Consider the following 17,908-nt stretch of genomic DNA (forward strand, 5'->3'; position numbering starts at 1 on the left):
AAAAAAAGAAACTACAGTAACATTTCACAGGCAAGATGGAGTTTAGCTCAGAGTAGAAGGTGTAAATGATTTTTTTTTTTTATATCACCCAAATGTGAACACTCGAACATTTCTCCCATTAATGTGATGACTGAAAATCTGTTCTAATCAAAAAAAAAAAGGGCCGTGTGTGGAGCTGAGATTGCTGCATTCAGGTTTGTGGCAAAAACAGCTACTCACCACCTGTCACTCAAAGCCTCTCTCTACTGTGCATAACATCCTTAATACAGTTTAAATGGGTGAGTTATAATTTCTCCATTCATTTGTTTTTGAGAGCAAAATACATTTTTGTACCTGGCTGTTGACATGTTTATTCTTGCTGTTAAATTGGACATTATAGCATGGGAGTCACTCTGAAGCAGCCATTTGAAGAAGTCCAGATCTTGGTGCTTCCAATTTGGCTTCATGTTTCATCCCCCTGAAATTGCAGCTTGCAGTGACATTACTGATGCAGACAACCCAGAAAATGTATTGTAAATTTTCAGAGGATTTTAATGAATAGACTGTATTTATTCATCTGTATTTTTTTTTGTCTTCATGCTCTTACACCATCCAGAGATGTTTGGCTCTCAGTCATGGCATCTGTGTGAGGTGGGTTGGCCTAAGGGACATGATTGGGCCAGAACCAGTATAGAAAATAACCCATGGCAGTCTGGTTGGTTGTTTTTTATATGTATTTTTTACATAAATTTGATTTCAGTGGTCTCAAAATGCCTGGTATGCCAATTAATATGTTGTTATACAAGTGCCCAATCTTCAGAGAAGGCTTTGTACAAGATTTGGAGCCCAGCTGCAGAGTCCCAGCTGCAGGGACTTGTTCCTGTGTAGCCACATGAGCATTAGTGAAGTTAAGTGCTGATGTTGGATGATATGGCCTGGGATGTAATCAGACTTTATTCACGCCAAATGAGTTGGATGGTGATAAAGTGAAAAGGCAAAAAAAAAAAAAAAAAAAAAATTGTATTTTGATTCAGCTTCCCCAATGATGAGATTCTAAACACTGCTAAATCCTTCTTAACACTACCAGGACTATATAGTCCAGTAATTTTAGGCCAAAAAAGGGGTCTACGTTAAACAAATTGCAACAGAAGCAAACTCAACTGATTTTGTATCCTCAGCATGTCCTGAGTGAGGGAAAAAAAGCCCCGAAGAATCCCATTAGGGGAAAGTTGATTACTGAGTTGAAATTTCAAGACAGCCACATCCTATAGAGCAGGTATGACATGCTCTGTCTCTATTACTGTAATACTCATGGATAGCCTAAATTGATTCCATTCCTTAAGTTTTTTAACTGTAATATGTTAACAAGATTGAACAAGACATTTTCACCTGCTCTACCCAATGTTTAGATCAGGTGTTGTATGTATGCAAATTAGCCATACGTAATTGGATTATGCACCGTTGGCTCATGTCATACCTGCTCTACTAAGGATGTGGCTGTCTTGAAATATTGCAGTCATCTTGAAATTTAAAGTGGTCAACTTGTCGGTTGACCGATGGAGTCAACTCATTCCAATTTTCATGCCGGTACCACCACAGCAACTTCATATATACATGTGCCATCAAAACGGTGGAATTTATGCAGATTTATGCAAATGTATGCAAATCCGCTCATGTTAACAAAGAATTTCAAAAAACTTGTAATACATTTTTTGTTTGTCTTAATGTAAGTAATCAACTCAGTAATTTTCATGGAGATATCTAAAGGTTAAAAATGTTACCCTATTCACGTGAAAATTTTTTTTTATATGCGTATAAATGGGATATGTTTGGGTGTTTTTCGAAACTTTCCCCTAATGGGATTCTTCAGGGCTTTTTTTTTCCCTCACTCAGGACATGCTGAGGATACAAAATCAGTTGAGTTTGCTTCTGTTGCAATTTGTTTAACCTTTTCTCATAAAATGACTGGACTATATAACTGTCATGGGGAAAAGTGGATTTCATTTTATTTTTAAGGAGAGCTGCAAAATGCAATGTAATTGAAATCACAATAAGTGCAATATCCAAATTACAGGAGCTACAAAGACGTTTAATTATTCACAGCCTAAAGCTAAAAGAATGGGTAGCTTTTTCCAAGTGGTAGATTATTTGAGAAAACTATCTCATATTTCTCAGAGGCCATAAGGCTGCCTCTGATAAGACCGGTGCTCTTGTGTGTAATATCTAGTACAAACAGTGTGTGGCAGTAGGCTAATGCACTAGTGACGGATTGGACTGCTGCAAAGACATACGAAGAAGAAAAGTTATTTTTGTCACTGTGCCCTGTGTTTATCCTTACAGGCAGTACTTCCGTTGCTGTGTAATAAAAGAAATGACCCTCTTTGAGCCAATATTAGCTGTCCTATCCAAACCACGGACATTACTCTGCTCTTAACTTTTATTTTAATCGATGGCTGTACTATTGACAGGCTAAAGCCAGATAGCCGTGGCTGCCTGACAGACCAAACTGAGGGCATGATACCCAGTACTACTTCCCTCTGACTTCAGTCTTCTCTCTCTTTTTGACTCATGTTATTGGCATTAACAGGCAGAGACAAGAGAGAAAAACGTGGACCGAGAGCTTTACCGTCTTTACCCAATGCTTCATTTAACCGTGTTGACACTTAGTTAGTACCATAACAGAAGCTGAGAAGATAAAAATCTATAAAATGACGGAACAGTCGTCGTTGTTACTGCGTAAACAACTAGCAGGTAAGTTAGCAGGCTAACTGCTGTCTCTGAAATTAGATCTGAAACTATTACAGACCACGTAGTATTTCGTTAAACATACGATTGAAACAAGTGCGTTTCTTTCGGCTGTTGTTGTAAATGGTTCATTTGCCTTGTTTTGTGTAGAGATAACAGTGTCAACAAAGTTGTAAAGCACGTGTATAGATAGCGTGCCGACAGCTGTTAGCCGAGATATGACTGCTGTAAGCAAAGCTGCTATTGCTCAATAACTACTAAAAGTAGCTTTCTAAAAGAATAACCACGCTGTGAATGAGGCCGTTTCCCTCATTGTAACAGATACGATGAATATTTGTGTTGGCAATGGTGTTTTCTCTGGTGTTAAGAGTAGTTTTGAAGGAACTACTCTCCAAGTTGATGTCATATTTAACTATTTTACTATATTGTTTGTGATAAAAGTGACATTGGACTAATTGTATCCCAATTTTAAGAGCTCAACAAGAACCCAGTGGAAGGCTTTTCTGCGGGTCTTGTGGATGATGATGACATCTATCAGTGGGAGGTGGTCGTCATCGGACCTCAGGACACGTTGTTGTGAGTGAAATTATCCACCAAAATGACACACAGTTACCTGTAACAATATGAGAGATGTATTAGCACACTTCTTTTTCATTTGCAGTGAAGGTGGGTTCTTCAAAGCCACCTTATCCTTTCCAAGAGACTATCCTCTGAGGCCTCCGAAGATGAAGTTCATCACAGAGCTCTGGCATCCAAATGGTGAGAGCAAACCTCCCAGGCCTCTGTGTCTCCGATTAATCTGTACCAACCGAATCTGCAGTTAGTAAAATAAACTAAGTAAACATATAAGACATTATGTGTTAAAATACTACTGCTGGTTCAAGTGTAAATGATCATCGTACTATGATGTATTTCTGTTAAAGCTTTGACCCAGATATTTTTTAAAGCATTGTAGGCTCAGGGTCTGTTTGGTATCTTAAAATGGCAGCCTTATATAGCACATACAACTGATATTAAAAAAAGCAATAACTAATTATTTCACTTATTCAAACACTGGAGCTAGTTTACAGATTTCTGTTGTGGCATTTTAATAAAATGAAAAAGTTGTTCTTTGGAGCACAAGCGTGTACTAGGTTGAACTTTTTTCCACTTCCTAAATGTGAATCTGTAATACAACATCTGATCCTCTCAAGCGCAAACTTGTTAATAACTGTGCAAAATTGTCTTCTTCCAGTGGCCAAAAATGGCGATGTATGCATCTCCATCCTGCATGAACCTGGTGAGGATAAATACGGCTACGAGAAGCCTGAGGAGCGCTGGCTGCCGATCCATACCGTGGAGACCATAATGATCAGTGTCATATCCATGTTGGCAGACCCCAACGGAGACTCTCCTGCCAATGTGGATGCAGCTGTAAGTGCCTACTCAAGTTGGGGTTAGTTTTAAGACTCAGTCTTCTTTAGTGTCTTAATTTAGACAGAGTTGAACAGTAGAGCCCCAGGGAAACATAGGATTTTATTTTTTTCCTATATACTTATGGAAAAGCATGCAAAGTAGGCATTTAAAGGTAAAAAAAACACAAACATAATTTTACTGTAACATAACCTGCTGAGTTTAGTCTAAGTCTTTTAAATTGGAGTCCAAACAAGGGGGCTGAGTGACATGGGTCCCTGCAAGGGCAAATCACTGTCTGTCAAGGCCAAACTGAGCTTTGGTTGGGGTAAAGTGGCTTATCTCTTCATTCAAAGGTGCTACCTGGAGACAGAAAAGGGTGATAGTTCAAACTCTATTTTGCAAAGAAGTGGGAAGAGGAAAAAGCAAGCAGTCAAGGGAGCTGATGCGCTAACAAAATTGTTTATAGTCTTTGTATCTCTTACCCTGCAGAAAGAGTGGAGGGAGGATCCTACAGGAGTTTTTAAGAAAAAGGTGGCCCGGTGTGTGCGAAGGAGTCAAGAGATGGCTTTTGACTAAAACCTTACTCCAGTCATCAACATAGTAAGTAGTACATCCACCTGTCAGAAATGATCATGATGCATTTTGGACCAGGAGTTATTGAATTTTCTTGTCATTTACCACAACATTCCCCAGTTAAAACCATATAGATCCTCCTGTATTTTGACATGAACCCAATTCATCCAGCGCTAATCTGATGTGTGCATTTTGTTTTAGGTTGGAATTGCGCAGAGGATTTGATAACTGGTTACACTTCAGTCAGCTTGATGACCATGGGGCACAACGTTAACATCAAATATTCACCCAAAGAAGAAAAAGGACGCTTATGAACCTATGAATTCTTTTAGTACCATCAGCTGTGCTTTTTTTTTTCAGAGCAGTCACATATTTCTCTACTAATTTTTGTCTTGCAGTTTGAGAGTTGTTATTTATGAATTTTGCTGAATGGCAGTGGCATTCACGCTGCCAAAACTTCCCATTTTGCTTTTCAATTTCACATCCTCGGATGGACAAGAGTCTCTCCGTTTAAGCATCAGTATTTCGCTCACAGGAATATGCAGCATACTGGCTCTCTGTTTGCTATGGGCATACTTTCTGGGATGAAATATCCACTCTTGATAAACACACCATTTCCAAACTTAATTTACTTTATATATGTAACTATTTATTTAGACTGAGACTATTTTAAGATGCATATCGTCTGTTTTGGAGGCTTTTCTTTTTTTTTGTTCAACCTGCCACACTGAGCCATCCAGTCTATTGTTTAATAATCAATTATGCAGTTTTGGAGTGTTCGCGGTGATTAAAGACATGGAGATACAGACACTGGCTTTCCTTTCCTGCACTAAGAGTTCTGTAGAGAAAGTGTTTCTTCTTTCCCTGAGGGGGAAACTCATCATTCAGCGCTGCCTTAACTTTGACTGCCGAGGAAGGAAACCCGTTTTCAATAAGGACTGCATCTGAAGGCTTGTGTCAGAGGCAGAAAAAAAAACAACCTATTCTCAGCAAACCAAAGAGAACACACCGATAAATATTTTTTGTAATGAACATGCTACATTTTTACCTATGTAAATACAAACTATTTGTCCTTGCACATGTTCAGAGGAAAAGCATCTATCGCTCCCACAAGGGGAAGGTAGTTCTGGCCTAATCCTGTAGCTCTTCTAATATACCACCCATAAAGTGATCTCATGGTCAGGTGGCTCATCAGGTCTGAACAGTTCATATTTATGCTGAGTAAGGACATTATTTGATGAGTAATGGGTATACAGTTGTACCCACTTTTGAGGTCAGTGAATGTTAGATTGTGAAACAAGTAATAAAGTTCAATGTGGGAAACTGTTGGCTGATCTGGTGAAATGTTTGTACCCTTTAAGAACAAAACACAACCTCACATAACTTTCAATCACCATGATTGCTTTATTGAATTAAGCACCAGCTCAATATGATCAACATCCAGACAAGTAGAGACATATTTAAACTCGAAGAGTATAAAATCTTTTTTTTTTTTTTTCCAAGAACACAAAAGCAGACCCCTCCCACCCCGGCCCCATGATAATCCATCCATGTTGCAGGTGTACAACAGAAATTGAAGGTCCTGAGTTGTTCACTGTCCAGGAGCTGACAGACTTTTGTTCATGAACTGCCTCTTGACAAAGCACACCCACCACTGAAAGAAACAAAACCCTTGTTAGAAAAAGTCTTTAATGGTTGTCGCACTCAGACTAGCTGTAGTGGGGATTTAAAAATAAATAAATAAACATGCAAGGGACCACACAGCTATTTAGTCACAACAGAATATAAATAGTTTAGATATACAGGTAATACTCAGAAAATTAGAATATCGTGAAAACGTTCATTCATTTAAGTAATTCAACTTAAAAGGTGAAATGAATATATTATTTAGACTCATAACAGGCATTGCAAGATATTTCAAGCTTTTATTTGTTAGAATTTTGATTATTATGGCTTACAGCTTATGAAAACCCCAAAATCAGAATCTCAAAAAATTTGAATATCGTGAAAAAGTTCAATGTTGTAGCTCAAATTGTCAGCCAATTAATCCAAAACACCTGCAAAGGGTTCCTGAGCCTTTAAAAGCTCTCTGTCTGGTTCAGTACAGTTCGCAATCATGGGGAAGTGAATGAACTTTTTCACGATATTCTAATTTTCTGAGTATTACCTGTAGTGTTGGAACCTGTGCTCAATATCTTGAAGAAAGAAATAGTTTGTAGGGCATTTTGTCGAGCCCTGAGAACCAATTTCCTCTTAAAACAACACACCTTGTTTTCTATTACAACTTAAACCACAAAGGATGCTCATAACTCAGGAAACATCGAACAGTGCTGAAACTCGGCCAGGATTGTGCTCTGTTTTGTGCGTATGCAGCTGTAGCAGTGCTGTTTTGGAGATGCTGGACTCACCTTGCTGGGTTTGTCTGTCTGGGGGTCAAACACACGATCACATAGTCTCAAGCCTGTCTCCTGGCGGATCTGCTGGAGATACGCCCTCATGGTCTCTGAAAAAGGTTATAGTGCCAGTTTTATAACAACCACAAACATCATTATCAGTGTTGATTGGTTGACACTTTTTTTTCCCTGTATGAGGAAAAAAAAGTTACACCTTGCTTCGGACACTGCTTGACCCTTAATACTTCCTTAATTTTACAGAAAAGCAGACAGTATATACAGAAGCTGAGGGACACCCTAAAAGCATCAAACAGCACTTCTAGCCATAGATCCTTCAAGCTGACGAGGCTGTGCTTGGCATAACTATATTTGGCTTGATATTACTCGGTTAGGATTGGGAATTAGCTGAAATATTAGAAGGGTACAAAGTAACTGGCAGTAATTCAGAGAACATAGTAGTGAAGCGACATAAATGGACCTCACAGACTGAGCAAGATCCGCACTTTTATTTTATTTTTACATACTGCATTGGATCAAGTTCTTGGCTGGTTCTTACCTTCTTCCTGCTTGTTGGTAGGTTTGGCGTACATAGCATTGAGAGGGAAGCCAGGCTCTCCAGGAATGGGAAAGTTTGTGATGCCCAGAGTGTACATCTCCTTCTCTCCCTGGCTCCTGGAGCTGCACTGTAATGAGCCACACATATGCCAATGCAGAGGGTGAGATAACTAGAAAAAAACCTTATCTTATCTTATCTGTTGTTGTTTAACCTGCTAATTTCTTTCTTTGCATGCAATTCAGTCCTTTTACTTTTTAATTGCATAAACCTCTGCAAACCAATATTACCACCTTACCTTCTGTAGCCTCTTTAGGCATTCCGAAATGTAGAGTGTGACATAGATCAGTGTCCTGTCGGCCTCATTCTGAAAGAATCAAACATTACACACACATTACTTATTTTTGTTAGCACATCTACAGTCAGGTGTGAGAGGTAAAAAGGCTGCATAGTTTAAATCCCAAGCAAATATGCAGTGCTGAGGGGAACGAGAAGAAGCAAGCTGGGGCACGCGGAGGAACGAAGCTGCTTCACGACACCAAGAGAGAACACAAGAATACGCACACAAGTGAGGTACATACTTGTTCCTCACACTAGTATCTTAGCTGTAAATGTTTTAACTACCTCTTTGCATTTCTTATTTTGGTTAGGTTGAGGTCTGTGTTTACAGGCAGCTGCATTCAGTCACAAAAGCTGAGGGATTGAAGAGCAGCACAAGTGGCAGTAAATTTATTACCTTGATTTCATAGTTCTTGAAGAAAACGTTGGCTTTGAAGTAGTAGATAGCCTCATCGACGATATCGGAGTCTATGCCTGAAATCACAAACAACATATCAATATATGTGAGACATTATAAATTCAACAATCTGCAAAGTGTGAAGCTATGTTTATCAACATGAACAGTTACTTCCTGTTTTGGTCACCACCGTGGCCTTATTTTTGATTTGTGATCTAAAAGGAAGTTCAGAAACCAACCCCCCTTTCTCATTATACAAGTATAATGCTCAGTTTTTAAGAACTTGAGAAGAGACATGTTCTGGAGCTTGTTGTTTTGATGTATTGTGAATCATTACAATTTTGAATGGCATGTACAATACACACTCCATGAGTTTAAATTAAAGAAGTTAAACTTCAGTCTGCACTCTTCAGGCCATATAAGGAAGTGGAGCCAGATGCATGTTTCAGGAACTGGACTACGTGTGAATGGAGCCTGCACAAAACTGACTGAAATAAGCAAATACGCAGTTTAAAGTAAATATAGTGTGTATTTGTGTGCGGTCTGGAGGGGTCGGCTCCAGTTTAGGTGAGTTGGAAAAATCAGGAATAGCTTTACCGTCTCCTCTGGCTGGTCCCTTGAACTGGGTTTTGATGGGGAGCAAAGCCATGTTCCCCACCATCCTGGTTTCAGCGGCCATCAGGCTTGAGTGATACGCCTTGGAAACATAAAGACAAAAAGTTGCTGTCAGGTTTAATTTATTGGTACATTCCTGTCAGATAGCATCGGTGGCATCTCTCCTATCGACACCACTGATGCAAAACCGATACTAACCTAAAGCCAATGCATGGTATACACATTATTATAGCATTGATAATGACGTTAAAGCGGTGTTTTTTTTTGTTGTTTAGTTGGTGTTGTTTTGGAGTTTTTTTTTAGCTCTGACAATCGCAGCATCATTAAAATTGGGTGAAAAAAATGCTAACGTGGCTAACCCAAGTATGCTAACGAGACTCGTCAGCAGAGCTAGCGTAAACTCGGAGGGCCTGGTCACCCTCTGGATTTATGTGCAGATGTTATGAGCTCTAAACCCCACAATAAACAGTTTGGTAGGCATATTGTCATGTAGGTTTTACTCACCGGCATGTTGAGTGATAAATAATCAGTCCAACTGCTCAGCGATAGAAAGATACCAGCACCGTAGGACGCTGCTTCCGCCTGTCCCACCCTTCAGCTATACAGGAAGTAGCTACATGTCATGCAGCGTAGCAGCCACATGAGGGCGCCAATACAAAACACACAGTGAACAGTGTATGTGAAGAAAAAAGCGCAGCATTTCTTTCCAACCACAGGCAAGACATGACTTTGTAGAATATTTTATTTAAAAATATAATCTAATAACAACGTTTTATACTTAAACCTTTTCCTAAAACAACGAAAGGGTATATATTTTAATAACAAACTTCTTGAGTCATAAAAGTCACAAAAAAACAAAACTTTAACATAAATTAGACATGATCTTCAGAGTCCGTCTTCGTACATGTCCCTTTCTCTGTGTCATTGCAGGCACGTGCCATTCTCCATTCTCCATTCGGGTTTTGACATAAACCATCTTAATTTTCCACCAGCCTCCAGTTTTTTTTTTCCTTCTCATGTATAAGTCTTTGTCGCAGCATCTCTGGAGTTATTTTGCTCTTCAGCTGTCCAATTTTCCTTGAAATAACTCATCATAATTTAGGTTAGATGGCTCCTCCTCAATGTCCTGTAGAAAAGGAAAAGATGCAATGTAAGTACACCATGTTATTAATTTATACATTGTGGGGGGTTTTTTGCGTTTGTTTCTTCACCTTTGGCTCCTTGAACTCCAGGTCCTCTCCATATTGTATAGAGAAGTCGATGTGTTGCAGGACTATGTTAATACCTTCCTCGTCTGTGCGGTCGAAAGGCAGGAACCTCACCATACTGTAGTCATCAATCTGGACGCAGGCAGAGAAATAGTCTATGAAGAAAAAAATATCTCATTCAAAACTAAATGCTCTATGACATTAATGGCCTCACTCACCAGTCCACAGATGGCTTTCGTCAGTTTCTTGAACTTTGTGCTTTTGATGGTGTCAGAATTATCTTCCATCATTGAGTACGTATCTGGATCCAGATACCTAGTGAGAAAAAGAAAACAAACCATGTGCACAAATCATTGCTCTAGGTTTCATGAAACTGAACACACATACTGTTGTATCACAAATAAAACTTACTTTTCAATTTCCTTCTTGGCCTTAGGACTGAGCAGATCCATTTTGGTCATTATGTTTATTTGAGGAATCTCTAATGACACCATGGCACTCAGGGCAGCCATGACTCCTGAGATAAACTGTATGGATGAAGATTCACAACTTTAGTTTACAGGCATTCCTACAATGAGCGCAGGCAGTTCATTTTAGAAATGAGGTGTGTTTAAGAAAAACAAAACACCAACATGATGATTTAGACAATCAGACTGCAATTAGCAAGATATTACCTTGAAAGACTCCACCATGAACTGGGAGTCAACCAGAAAGATGCCACACACTCGAAACTCCCACTGTTGAAGCTGCTCCACCAGCTGCTTCATCACAGGGAGGTGTGTATAAAGTTCAATTTGACCTGCAAAAACAAGGCACCTGTAAAACTTGTGCCTCACCGTACACTGAAATAACAGATCCCCTTCCATTTCAGCATCCATAAAATCCCCCCCCATTTACCTGGGCAGTCAAATAAAATATAGTCATCTTCTACATGACCCAAGCTCTCCTCTAGCCAATCAAAGTTGTTGGCGAAATACTCCATGCAGAAGACCAGACCTCCGTTAGGGCCAAATCTGAGGGAATCATCCTCCATCACATCATCCACTTGGATGAGCTCACGGATGTCTGAGGACACAGAAACAAGGAGTTAAATCAAACATATTTCTATCATCTATTATCATAGAAACATGTTCAGAATGAACTGATTCTTTATAACCTAACTATAGCAAAAACCAGTATATGCACACATTTCCCTGTTTCAAGTGGGGCTATTAGTCAGTTGTTATTCTGTAAGTAAATTATCCTATTAAAAACAAACCACATTCAAGTGTTTCAGTGTAAGTAAGGAACACTAAATGCAATATAAGCATGCAATGGCATAAACTTTGAATCTCTTCTTTTATTGTACCCTATTTATTATCTCCTGTGTAATGGACTAGACAGCTGACTCTAACAGTGTGATTCACTGTAACTGTAATTATCCTCAATGTAAATAAAACAGCGGGCTATACATTTACCTGCCATCACAGGGTAGTCAAAGTGTTCAGCTGCTGGGTCCAGATTCACCACCTGAACTGAGCGGTTCAGCGACTCTGAATGCTGGACCATGGTGGAGCAGTAGGTACTCTGGAAAGAGATGAAGTTAAATGCAATTCAACTCCAGCAACAATTAAAACAAATGGGCGATGACACCTGACTTGTACCAGAGACTTTGCTGTATGACTGACAGCCCCTGCTGCCCATGCTTTAGCGTAGCGCGTTAGCCAAATAGCATTGTTAACACATTTCATTACAAGTTTAGGTGAATGACTGATGCCGTACCTTGCCGCTACCCGCCGGGCCCATGACGAGCTGAGCATAACGAGGCATTTTGCCTCAACTGGAGAAGTGTTGTGGTAAATGTAGGTCTCTCTCCTCACTGGCGCGCAGCTAGCTTTATTTTTGTAAACGAGTGCCCCAGTACTTCTTCTTCTTCTCAAAAGACATGTACACCCGCTGTAAGGTCTGATAACTACCGCCGCCTGCTGGTCAGAATGGGAAATGCAACGTAGCACACGGAAAATATTGATCAGATGGTGATTGACAGGTGCATAATTGATTAATCCGATACCTTAATATCCTTGAGAAAAAAAAAGCATATCATTGGGATATTCAGAGTTTTTTGTTTTTGTTTTTTGATGATGATTTGGGGCTTATGAAAGAAACACACTTTTATAATAACAAAAGGCTGTAACCACGACTGAAGGGATATAGACAGTTAAATAGGTGATTTGAAGAAATTACTTTTGCAGATCATATTAAGACATTGAATCTGGTTTATGCATAGGCTATATTGTAATCCTGGAATATGTCCACTAAACATCAGGATGTGTAAAATTAAAATGCATCTAGTTTTGGTTTGCAAATTGGTAATTTATTTATTGATATATTTTAACTACCTGAGGGGGAAAAGCATAATAGATATAGCCATAAAAGCCAATACAGTTAATTCCAGAGGAAGTGAAAGAAAGGGGGGAAGCAGCATTGTAACTGAAACAGAATGTGAAAGCATTCTCCATTCTGTGAAAGCAGTTGTCACTCGGTCACAACGTGCTGAAATGTCTCTGAGTTGACACGTAAGGCCTTTCGACAACCTATCTATCTGAGGTGACGTGTTGTATCTTTGGTGTTGTTGTGCCCCCGGTGTTGTGTTCACGGCCCCGGACTAACGGCGTAGTAAGTGGGCAGTTCACTTCACTTCCTGACTCTTTTAGCTCGATTGTGCTCTTGTCTCTCCCGTCACTCTTTGGCAGCTAAACGTAGCCAACGGACCCGAGAGCTCCTGGCTAATCGGGCTATGTTTGTCATTTTACAAGCGGCTCGGCTTTACGGGAACAGCCGTCTTGTCTCGGCTTGTCGGTGTTTGGTAACTGTGGCTAACGTCCACCGGCGGAGGAGCTGCCAGGAGCCCCGGAGCGACACACCGGCGGCCGCCAGCGTCAGCAGCCTTCATAAATGAATTACCGTGTATTATTATCATCCGCGAGTCGAGGCTAACGCTAAAGTTGGCTAGCAGTGTGGACGGCACTGACTTAACTGTAAGCTCGTGGCAGACTGATATTTATCAGGACCGTGAAAATAAGCGGCTTTCTAGATGTTTTCGGTTCGTATTATTATCAGATATTTGACTGTTGACGTTGGATAGTTTGGTAGATCTGCTAACGCCAAGACTTATAAACTCAATCATGTTGCAGCGAGTTCATTTCATTTATAAAACAAGTGTTAGTAGCTCACACTGAGTTTTTGCTTGCTCTAATATTTCAATACAAGTGACTAAATGTTAAAAATATATATAACTGACACACTGTGGACATGAACCGTTGTACTTGTGGGCTTCATTGTTTTGGTACATGGATAGCACCTTTTGTGTGGCTCATCTAGGTGTATTACTAAGTGTACTGGGGGGTAAATTTGTATTATTTTGGTTGTGGACATCTGATACTTACATTTAGATCATAAAGATGATAATTCAATATTTTAATGTACAACAGTCTACTTTCTTTTTTATATAGATAACTTAAATATCAGAAACATTATCCAGTAAAGTACCTCTTTTTTTTGTCTCTTTGTTTTCTAGTGTTGAAGACTATGAGTGTGGGTGATGGAGGACAGACAATGTGAGGACTTGGATTACCTGATCCAAGATGAGGACACCCTCATCGAAGGTGTCAGCAACCAGGTCTTATTTGTTGTGGCGCTCAGTATTGCCTTCCTAGCAGGCCTCCTCACTCTGCTCTGCAGGTAAGCAGCACCAAGTTCAAGCTGAAATGAATGCACTGTCCAGGCAAGTTGCATTAAATGTTGTAGAAACTGGGTTTGATAAGAAGCCATCTTTTCTGGTACAATTTGTTTACTTCACTAAGTAAGCATTTACCTAGCTCAGGTCATGGAGCTCTTTCCGTATTCAAATGGAAATAATTTGCACGAGCAACCTGGTTTCAAATGTGGCTTGTGGCTGAAAGAACCCAAAGTGACACACTGAAACTGGCTCTTCATTGCCCAATAAAAAAAACTCTGCTCTGTGTTTTGCATAATATTTCCAAAAACATTTTAGTTTCATTACACATTTAGATGTAACATCATCCTGTTATTCAGCATACCCCAAAACATTAGATTGAAACTTGGGATATGGTGCTGCTGGTATGTTTACATTTTAAACTGAGAAATATTGATAACACATATTTGCCCTTTGTCCTTTGCAGACAAGAGCAGCTGAACATTCATCCTGAGAATCAGGAGCATGTCCGAGCCGTACGACAACAACTCCAAACAGAGCAGGTATGTACGCAAATGCAAAGAAAAAAGCATATACTTTGTTTCGAGTTTGTCAGAGTAATTTTTTGCAAGAAAAATAAAATGAAGATGAGTCATAGAGTTGTCTATGTTTTCTATATTTTAAACTATTTGACAGTTTAGGTGGTTCCCATTTTTAGCAAATAAGGCAATATGCTTTGTTATTTTGCAGGATTGGTGACTGATTTATTTTTAATCGAGAATGCAAATAGTCTATTCCATGATCACTTATAGTCATAGCATATATTGCATTTGTGTTTTAAGATTCTACGTATTTCATTTCTCTCTTGACAGGATGAGAATCCTCAAGCAGAGGCCAGGCAGCAGTATTACACAGACATGTCCTGTCCAGTGTGTTTACAGCAGGCTGTTCTGCCAGTGGAAACCAATTGTGGACACCTTTTCTGTGGTAAGATGATTGGACAGATCTTAATAATGCTCACCAAGCAAAACCAGACCTTTGCAGTTGTGGTTATGAGCTGACTTAACCTCAATTAATAAACAGAATTCAAAATATCAATTGATCAATGCATCTGTACTGTGCTGTCTTTTTCCTTCATAGGCTCCTGTATTATAGCCTATTGGAGGTATGGCACCTGGCTGGGTGCTATCAACTGCCCCATCTGCAGGCAAATGGTAAAAGCATGTAACATATCTAACCTGAGACTTTTTTTTTTTTTTTTTTGCATGAATTGCTTCAGTGCAAGCTAGACATTCTGATACATACTTAGGCTTCCTTGTCTATTCATTGCAATATATAAAGTCTCTCATCTCTTAAGACGTGCTTGTTTTTTTCTAGATATAAAATGCCATCTTTAATTTTTTATGTCATCATTAAAATCATATTCATAAAAAGGAAACAAGTGATGTTTGGATCAATGACAGAGAAATGTTAGAACTCCTTGATGTCTCTTTTTATCTCTAGGTACTAATGTGTGACATTGAAATGTCTGCTAATGTAAGATTCATCTATATAATTCCCTATAGCATCAGTGTTTTTATGTATTGAGTTTGTGGTTGTTTTTTTTCCTTTTCAGGTAACATTGCTCTTCCCACTATTTCATGAGCATGCCGGTCCACAGAGGGTCCAGGAAGGTGAAGCAGAACCTCAGCTTATACTGCGAGACATCCACGATTATAACCGCAGGTTCTCAGGCCAGCCAAGATCTGTGAGTATACCCCAGTCACATCCACATAGAGACTGTAGAAGTTACAGGTTAGCTTATGATATCATTCAATATTCATTCATATCCCTTACTACAAAAACAGTCATTCCCAAGATAGATACAAAGGATGGAGATGCTAACCGAGACTGTGCTGTCATAGATGTCATGTGGTTTTCAGTATTAAACTTTGTATGAACGCTCGTGTTCTGTAGCACTGCTATGTCTATGCAAATGAGATACTGACTTGTGCAGTGCATCTTAATGCGGGTAGTAGATGTAGAACTGACTTCAAAACATTTCCTCTCCTGTCTCCTCAGTTAATGGACAGACTGCGAGATGTGCCCACCCTGCTGCGTCACGCCTTTAGGGAGATGTTCTCCGTGGGTGGCCTCTTCTGGATGTTCAGGATTCGAATCCTTCTCTGCCTGGTCGGCGCACTCACCTACCTGGCCTCGCCGCTCGACATCCTCCCCGAGGCGCTTTTCGGGCTCCTGGGATTCATGGATGATTTCTTTGTAATCCTGCTACTCTTTGTGTACATCTCTATTATGTACAGAGAGGTGGTCACGCAGAGACTGAACGGCTAGGGGGATCGCTCATAAAAGAGGCCTTAGTTTGCTCATGTCTGGCACGGAGAGAGAGAGAGAGCTCACTCAGCAGCCGAGGTGGAAGCCGTGGAGTGAATGAATGTTCACGCTGGTTCGCTTTAAAGCCAGAGATATTCCTTTATCACTGGAGATGAGCCAGGTAGAGACTGAGCTCTGAATGTTAACTGTGTATATAGAAACGCTCATTAAAGGTTTATAGATTCAATGTGGTCAAACCCAAGACAAAACTGTGGAAGGATGTGACCACTGACTCTGCTTTGAATCAGATGTCGTGTCATGACGAGCTGTATTACCAGCCAATTCTTTTTGACAGCATTGCCAAAAGCAGTCATTTTATTATTGTACCTCATCATAGAGACATTATTGTAATATAATGTGATATTGATTGTTCTGTCTTAATTATATGCATTTCAAGTTGGCTGCCTGCTGCATTCAAGTTGTCACCTGCCAGAGAAAGAGTTGCAAGGACCATTTTCTTGTTGCTTATACATACAGCCTGTTTGGTCAGTTACACTGATGGTGCACTATAAACAGTGACTATGCATATTCAGAAAGAAGTGAAAAACACAACATTGTAATGCTTGTGTGAAAATCACTGAATTGTTTCACCGGCTGCAAGAGTTGATCAGATCAAATGAAGTCAGCATGTGTGTTCATGAGAACTGAAGAAGCACAAGATAACCTTTCTGATACATACTGTCTTTCAAATGTCAGATTTTTATTTAAGAAATAAAAAGTAATCCTTTGATCATAAAAAAGAAGCCAAGGTATCAAGGAGTAATTACATATCACACTGAATGTAAAGCTCACTCACCGTTTGAATGTTGACTTACCACGTCAGAGTTTACCTTTGTACTTCAATGATAATTAAGAGTCTGAAGGTTTGTCTCCGGTGCAGATCCAAGTCGGTGGCTGAAGACTCCTTGTAAAGCTTTTTAGATGTGATTAATCCTGAGGTTTATGGAAAGGATCCTTATGAAAAGGATTTAGTTTTTTAAAAGTAAATTTACAAAATTCATTAACTCAAAAATGAAGTTACTGTGTTGATTTTTCAAAAGTTTGCATCGGTTATATCCACTTGGCAAGTAACATTTTCTTTACAGTGACTCTCAGGCTGTTGATATAATCTCCATTAATAATTGAAGCTGCTGCACAGTACAGATGCCATTGTCTTTCTTAACTATTTTGACCTATGACTGTGTAAATGAAGAAAACGGTCAATGCTTTTGTGGACCAGATTAGGTCTCTGGTTTATTTGACTGATGTGATCAGAAACCAGCCATAAATGAGTAATACAGTAAATTTAGGAATTATTCTTACCCATCTATTTCTGTCCAACTTTCCTTGGCGCCTTTGGAGTGACTATGTCCACAAGAGGTCGCGACCCTTTAGGCCTAAAATGGTTGCTTCACAGTGGGAGCTGAAACTGTACCCGGACCATTTGCTTTCTTGGGGTTCTATTTATTGAGCCAGCTATTTTTTTGGCCTTGATGTCGTAGAAAGAGGTGCTTGAGTTACACGTGCTAGATCAAGCCAACTGTAAAAATTCATTCAGTTTTCTTAGCAGATATAGATTATTAGAAAATACCGCGGTGTCCCTCTTTGAATGTCTTGGTAAGGTGGGGCACATGCCATACTATGTGACACCTTATTGCTGTCACCTCC

At 39.6% G+C, this 17,908-nt stretch overlaps 4 protein-coding genes across 9 annotated transcripts; 2 read left to right on the forward strand and 2 right to left on the reverse strand.

Moving 5' to 3' along the window:
• Positions 1–2,426: 2,426 nt before the first annotated feature.
• On the forward strand, positions 2,427–5,654 carry LOC310995201 (ubiquitin-conjugating enzyme E2 G1-like). The gene is made up of 6 exons (XM_083984170.1): positions 2,427–2,730; positions 3,198–3,300; positions 3,386–3,483; positions 3,959–4,137; positions 4,609–4,719; positions 4,894–5,654. Exons 1-5 carry the CDS (start codon positions 2,688–2,690, stop codon positions 4,693–4,695), a joined length of 510 nt encoding a protein of 169 aa, XP_083840296.1. The 5' UTR covers positions 2,427–2,687; the 3' UTR covers positions 4,696–4,719; positions 4,894–5,654.
• A 418-nt stretch (positions 5,655–6,072) lies between these two features.
• arpc3 (actin related protein 2/3 complex, subunit 3) lies at positions 6,073–9,600 on the reverse strand. Its single transcript, XM_083984177.1, has 7 exons — positions 9,494–9,600; positions 8,972–9,071; positions 8,375–8,451; positions 7,937–8,005; positions 7,642–7,768; positions 7,101–7,195; positions 6,073–6,346 (listed from the first exon to the last, which is right to left on the reverse strand). The coding sequence occupies exons 1-7, from the start codon at positions 9,497–9,499 to the stop codon at positions 6,284–6,286; spliced, it is 537 nt and encodes a 178-aa protein (XP_083840303.1). The 5' UTR covers positions 9,500–9,600; the 3' UTR covers positions 6,073–6,283.
• Positions 8,926–17,298, forward strand: rnf170 (ring finger protein 170). Of its 6 annotated transcripts, none has more exons than XM_083984176.1 (7): positions 8,926–8,941; positions 13,754–13,917; positions 14,379–14,454; positions 14,764–14,878; positions 15,032–15,105; positions 15,507–15,638; positions 15,953–17,298. In XM_083984176.1, the coding sequence occupies exons 2-7, from the start codon at positions 13,778–13,780 to the stop codon at positions 16,220–16,222; spliced, it is 807 nt and encodes a 268-aa protein (XP_083840302.1). In that variant the 5' UTR covers positions 8,926–8,941; positions 13,754–13,777; the 3' UTR covers positions 16,223–17,298. The 6 variants fall into 6 exon arrangements, with proteins under 6 accessions (XP_083840302.1, XP_083840298.1, XP_083840300.1 ...); XM_083984172.1 differs by lacking the exon at positions 8,926–8,941 and adding an exon at positions 12,713–12,852; XM_083984174.1 differs by lacking the exon at positions 8,926–8,941 and adding an exon at positions 12,713–12,752.
• Positions 9,780–12,101, reverse strand: gpn3 (GPN-loop GTPase 3). Its single transcript, XM_083984036.1, has 8 exons — positions 11,959–12,101; positions 11,655–11,763; positions 11,095–11,262; positions 10,872–10,996; positions 10,609–10,724; positions 10,416–10,512; positions 10,201–10,329; positions 9,780–10,115 (listed from the first exon to the last, which is right to left on the reverse strand). Exons 1-8 carry the CDS (start codon positions 12,004–12,006, stop codon positions 10,050–10,052), a joined length of 858 nt encoding a protein of 285 aa, XP_083840162.1. The 5' UTR covers positions 12,007–12,101; the 3' UTR covers positions 9,780–10,049.
• Positions 17,299–17,908: the final 610 nt, after the last annotated feature.

Source organism: Trachurus trachurus, assembly GCF_905171665.1.
Source record: "Trachurus trachurus genome assembly, chromosome: 12".
Taxonomy (NCBI): domain Eukaryota; kingdom Metazoa; phylum Chordata; class Actinopteri; order Carangiformes; family Carangidae; genus Trachurus; species Trachurus trachurus.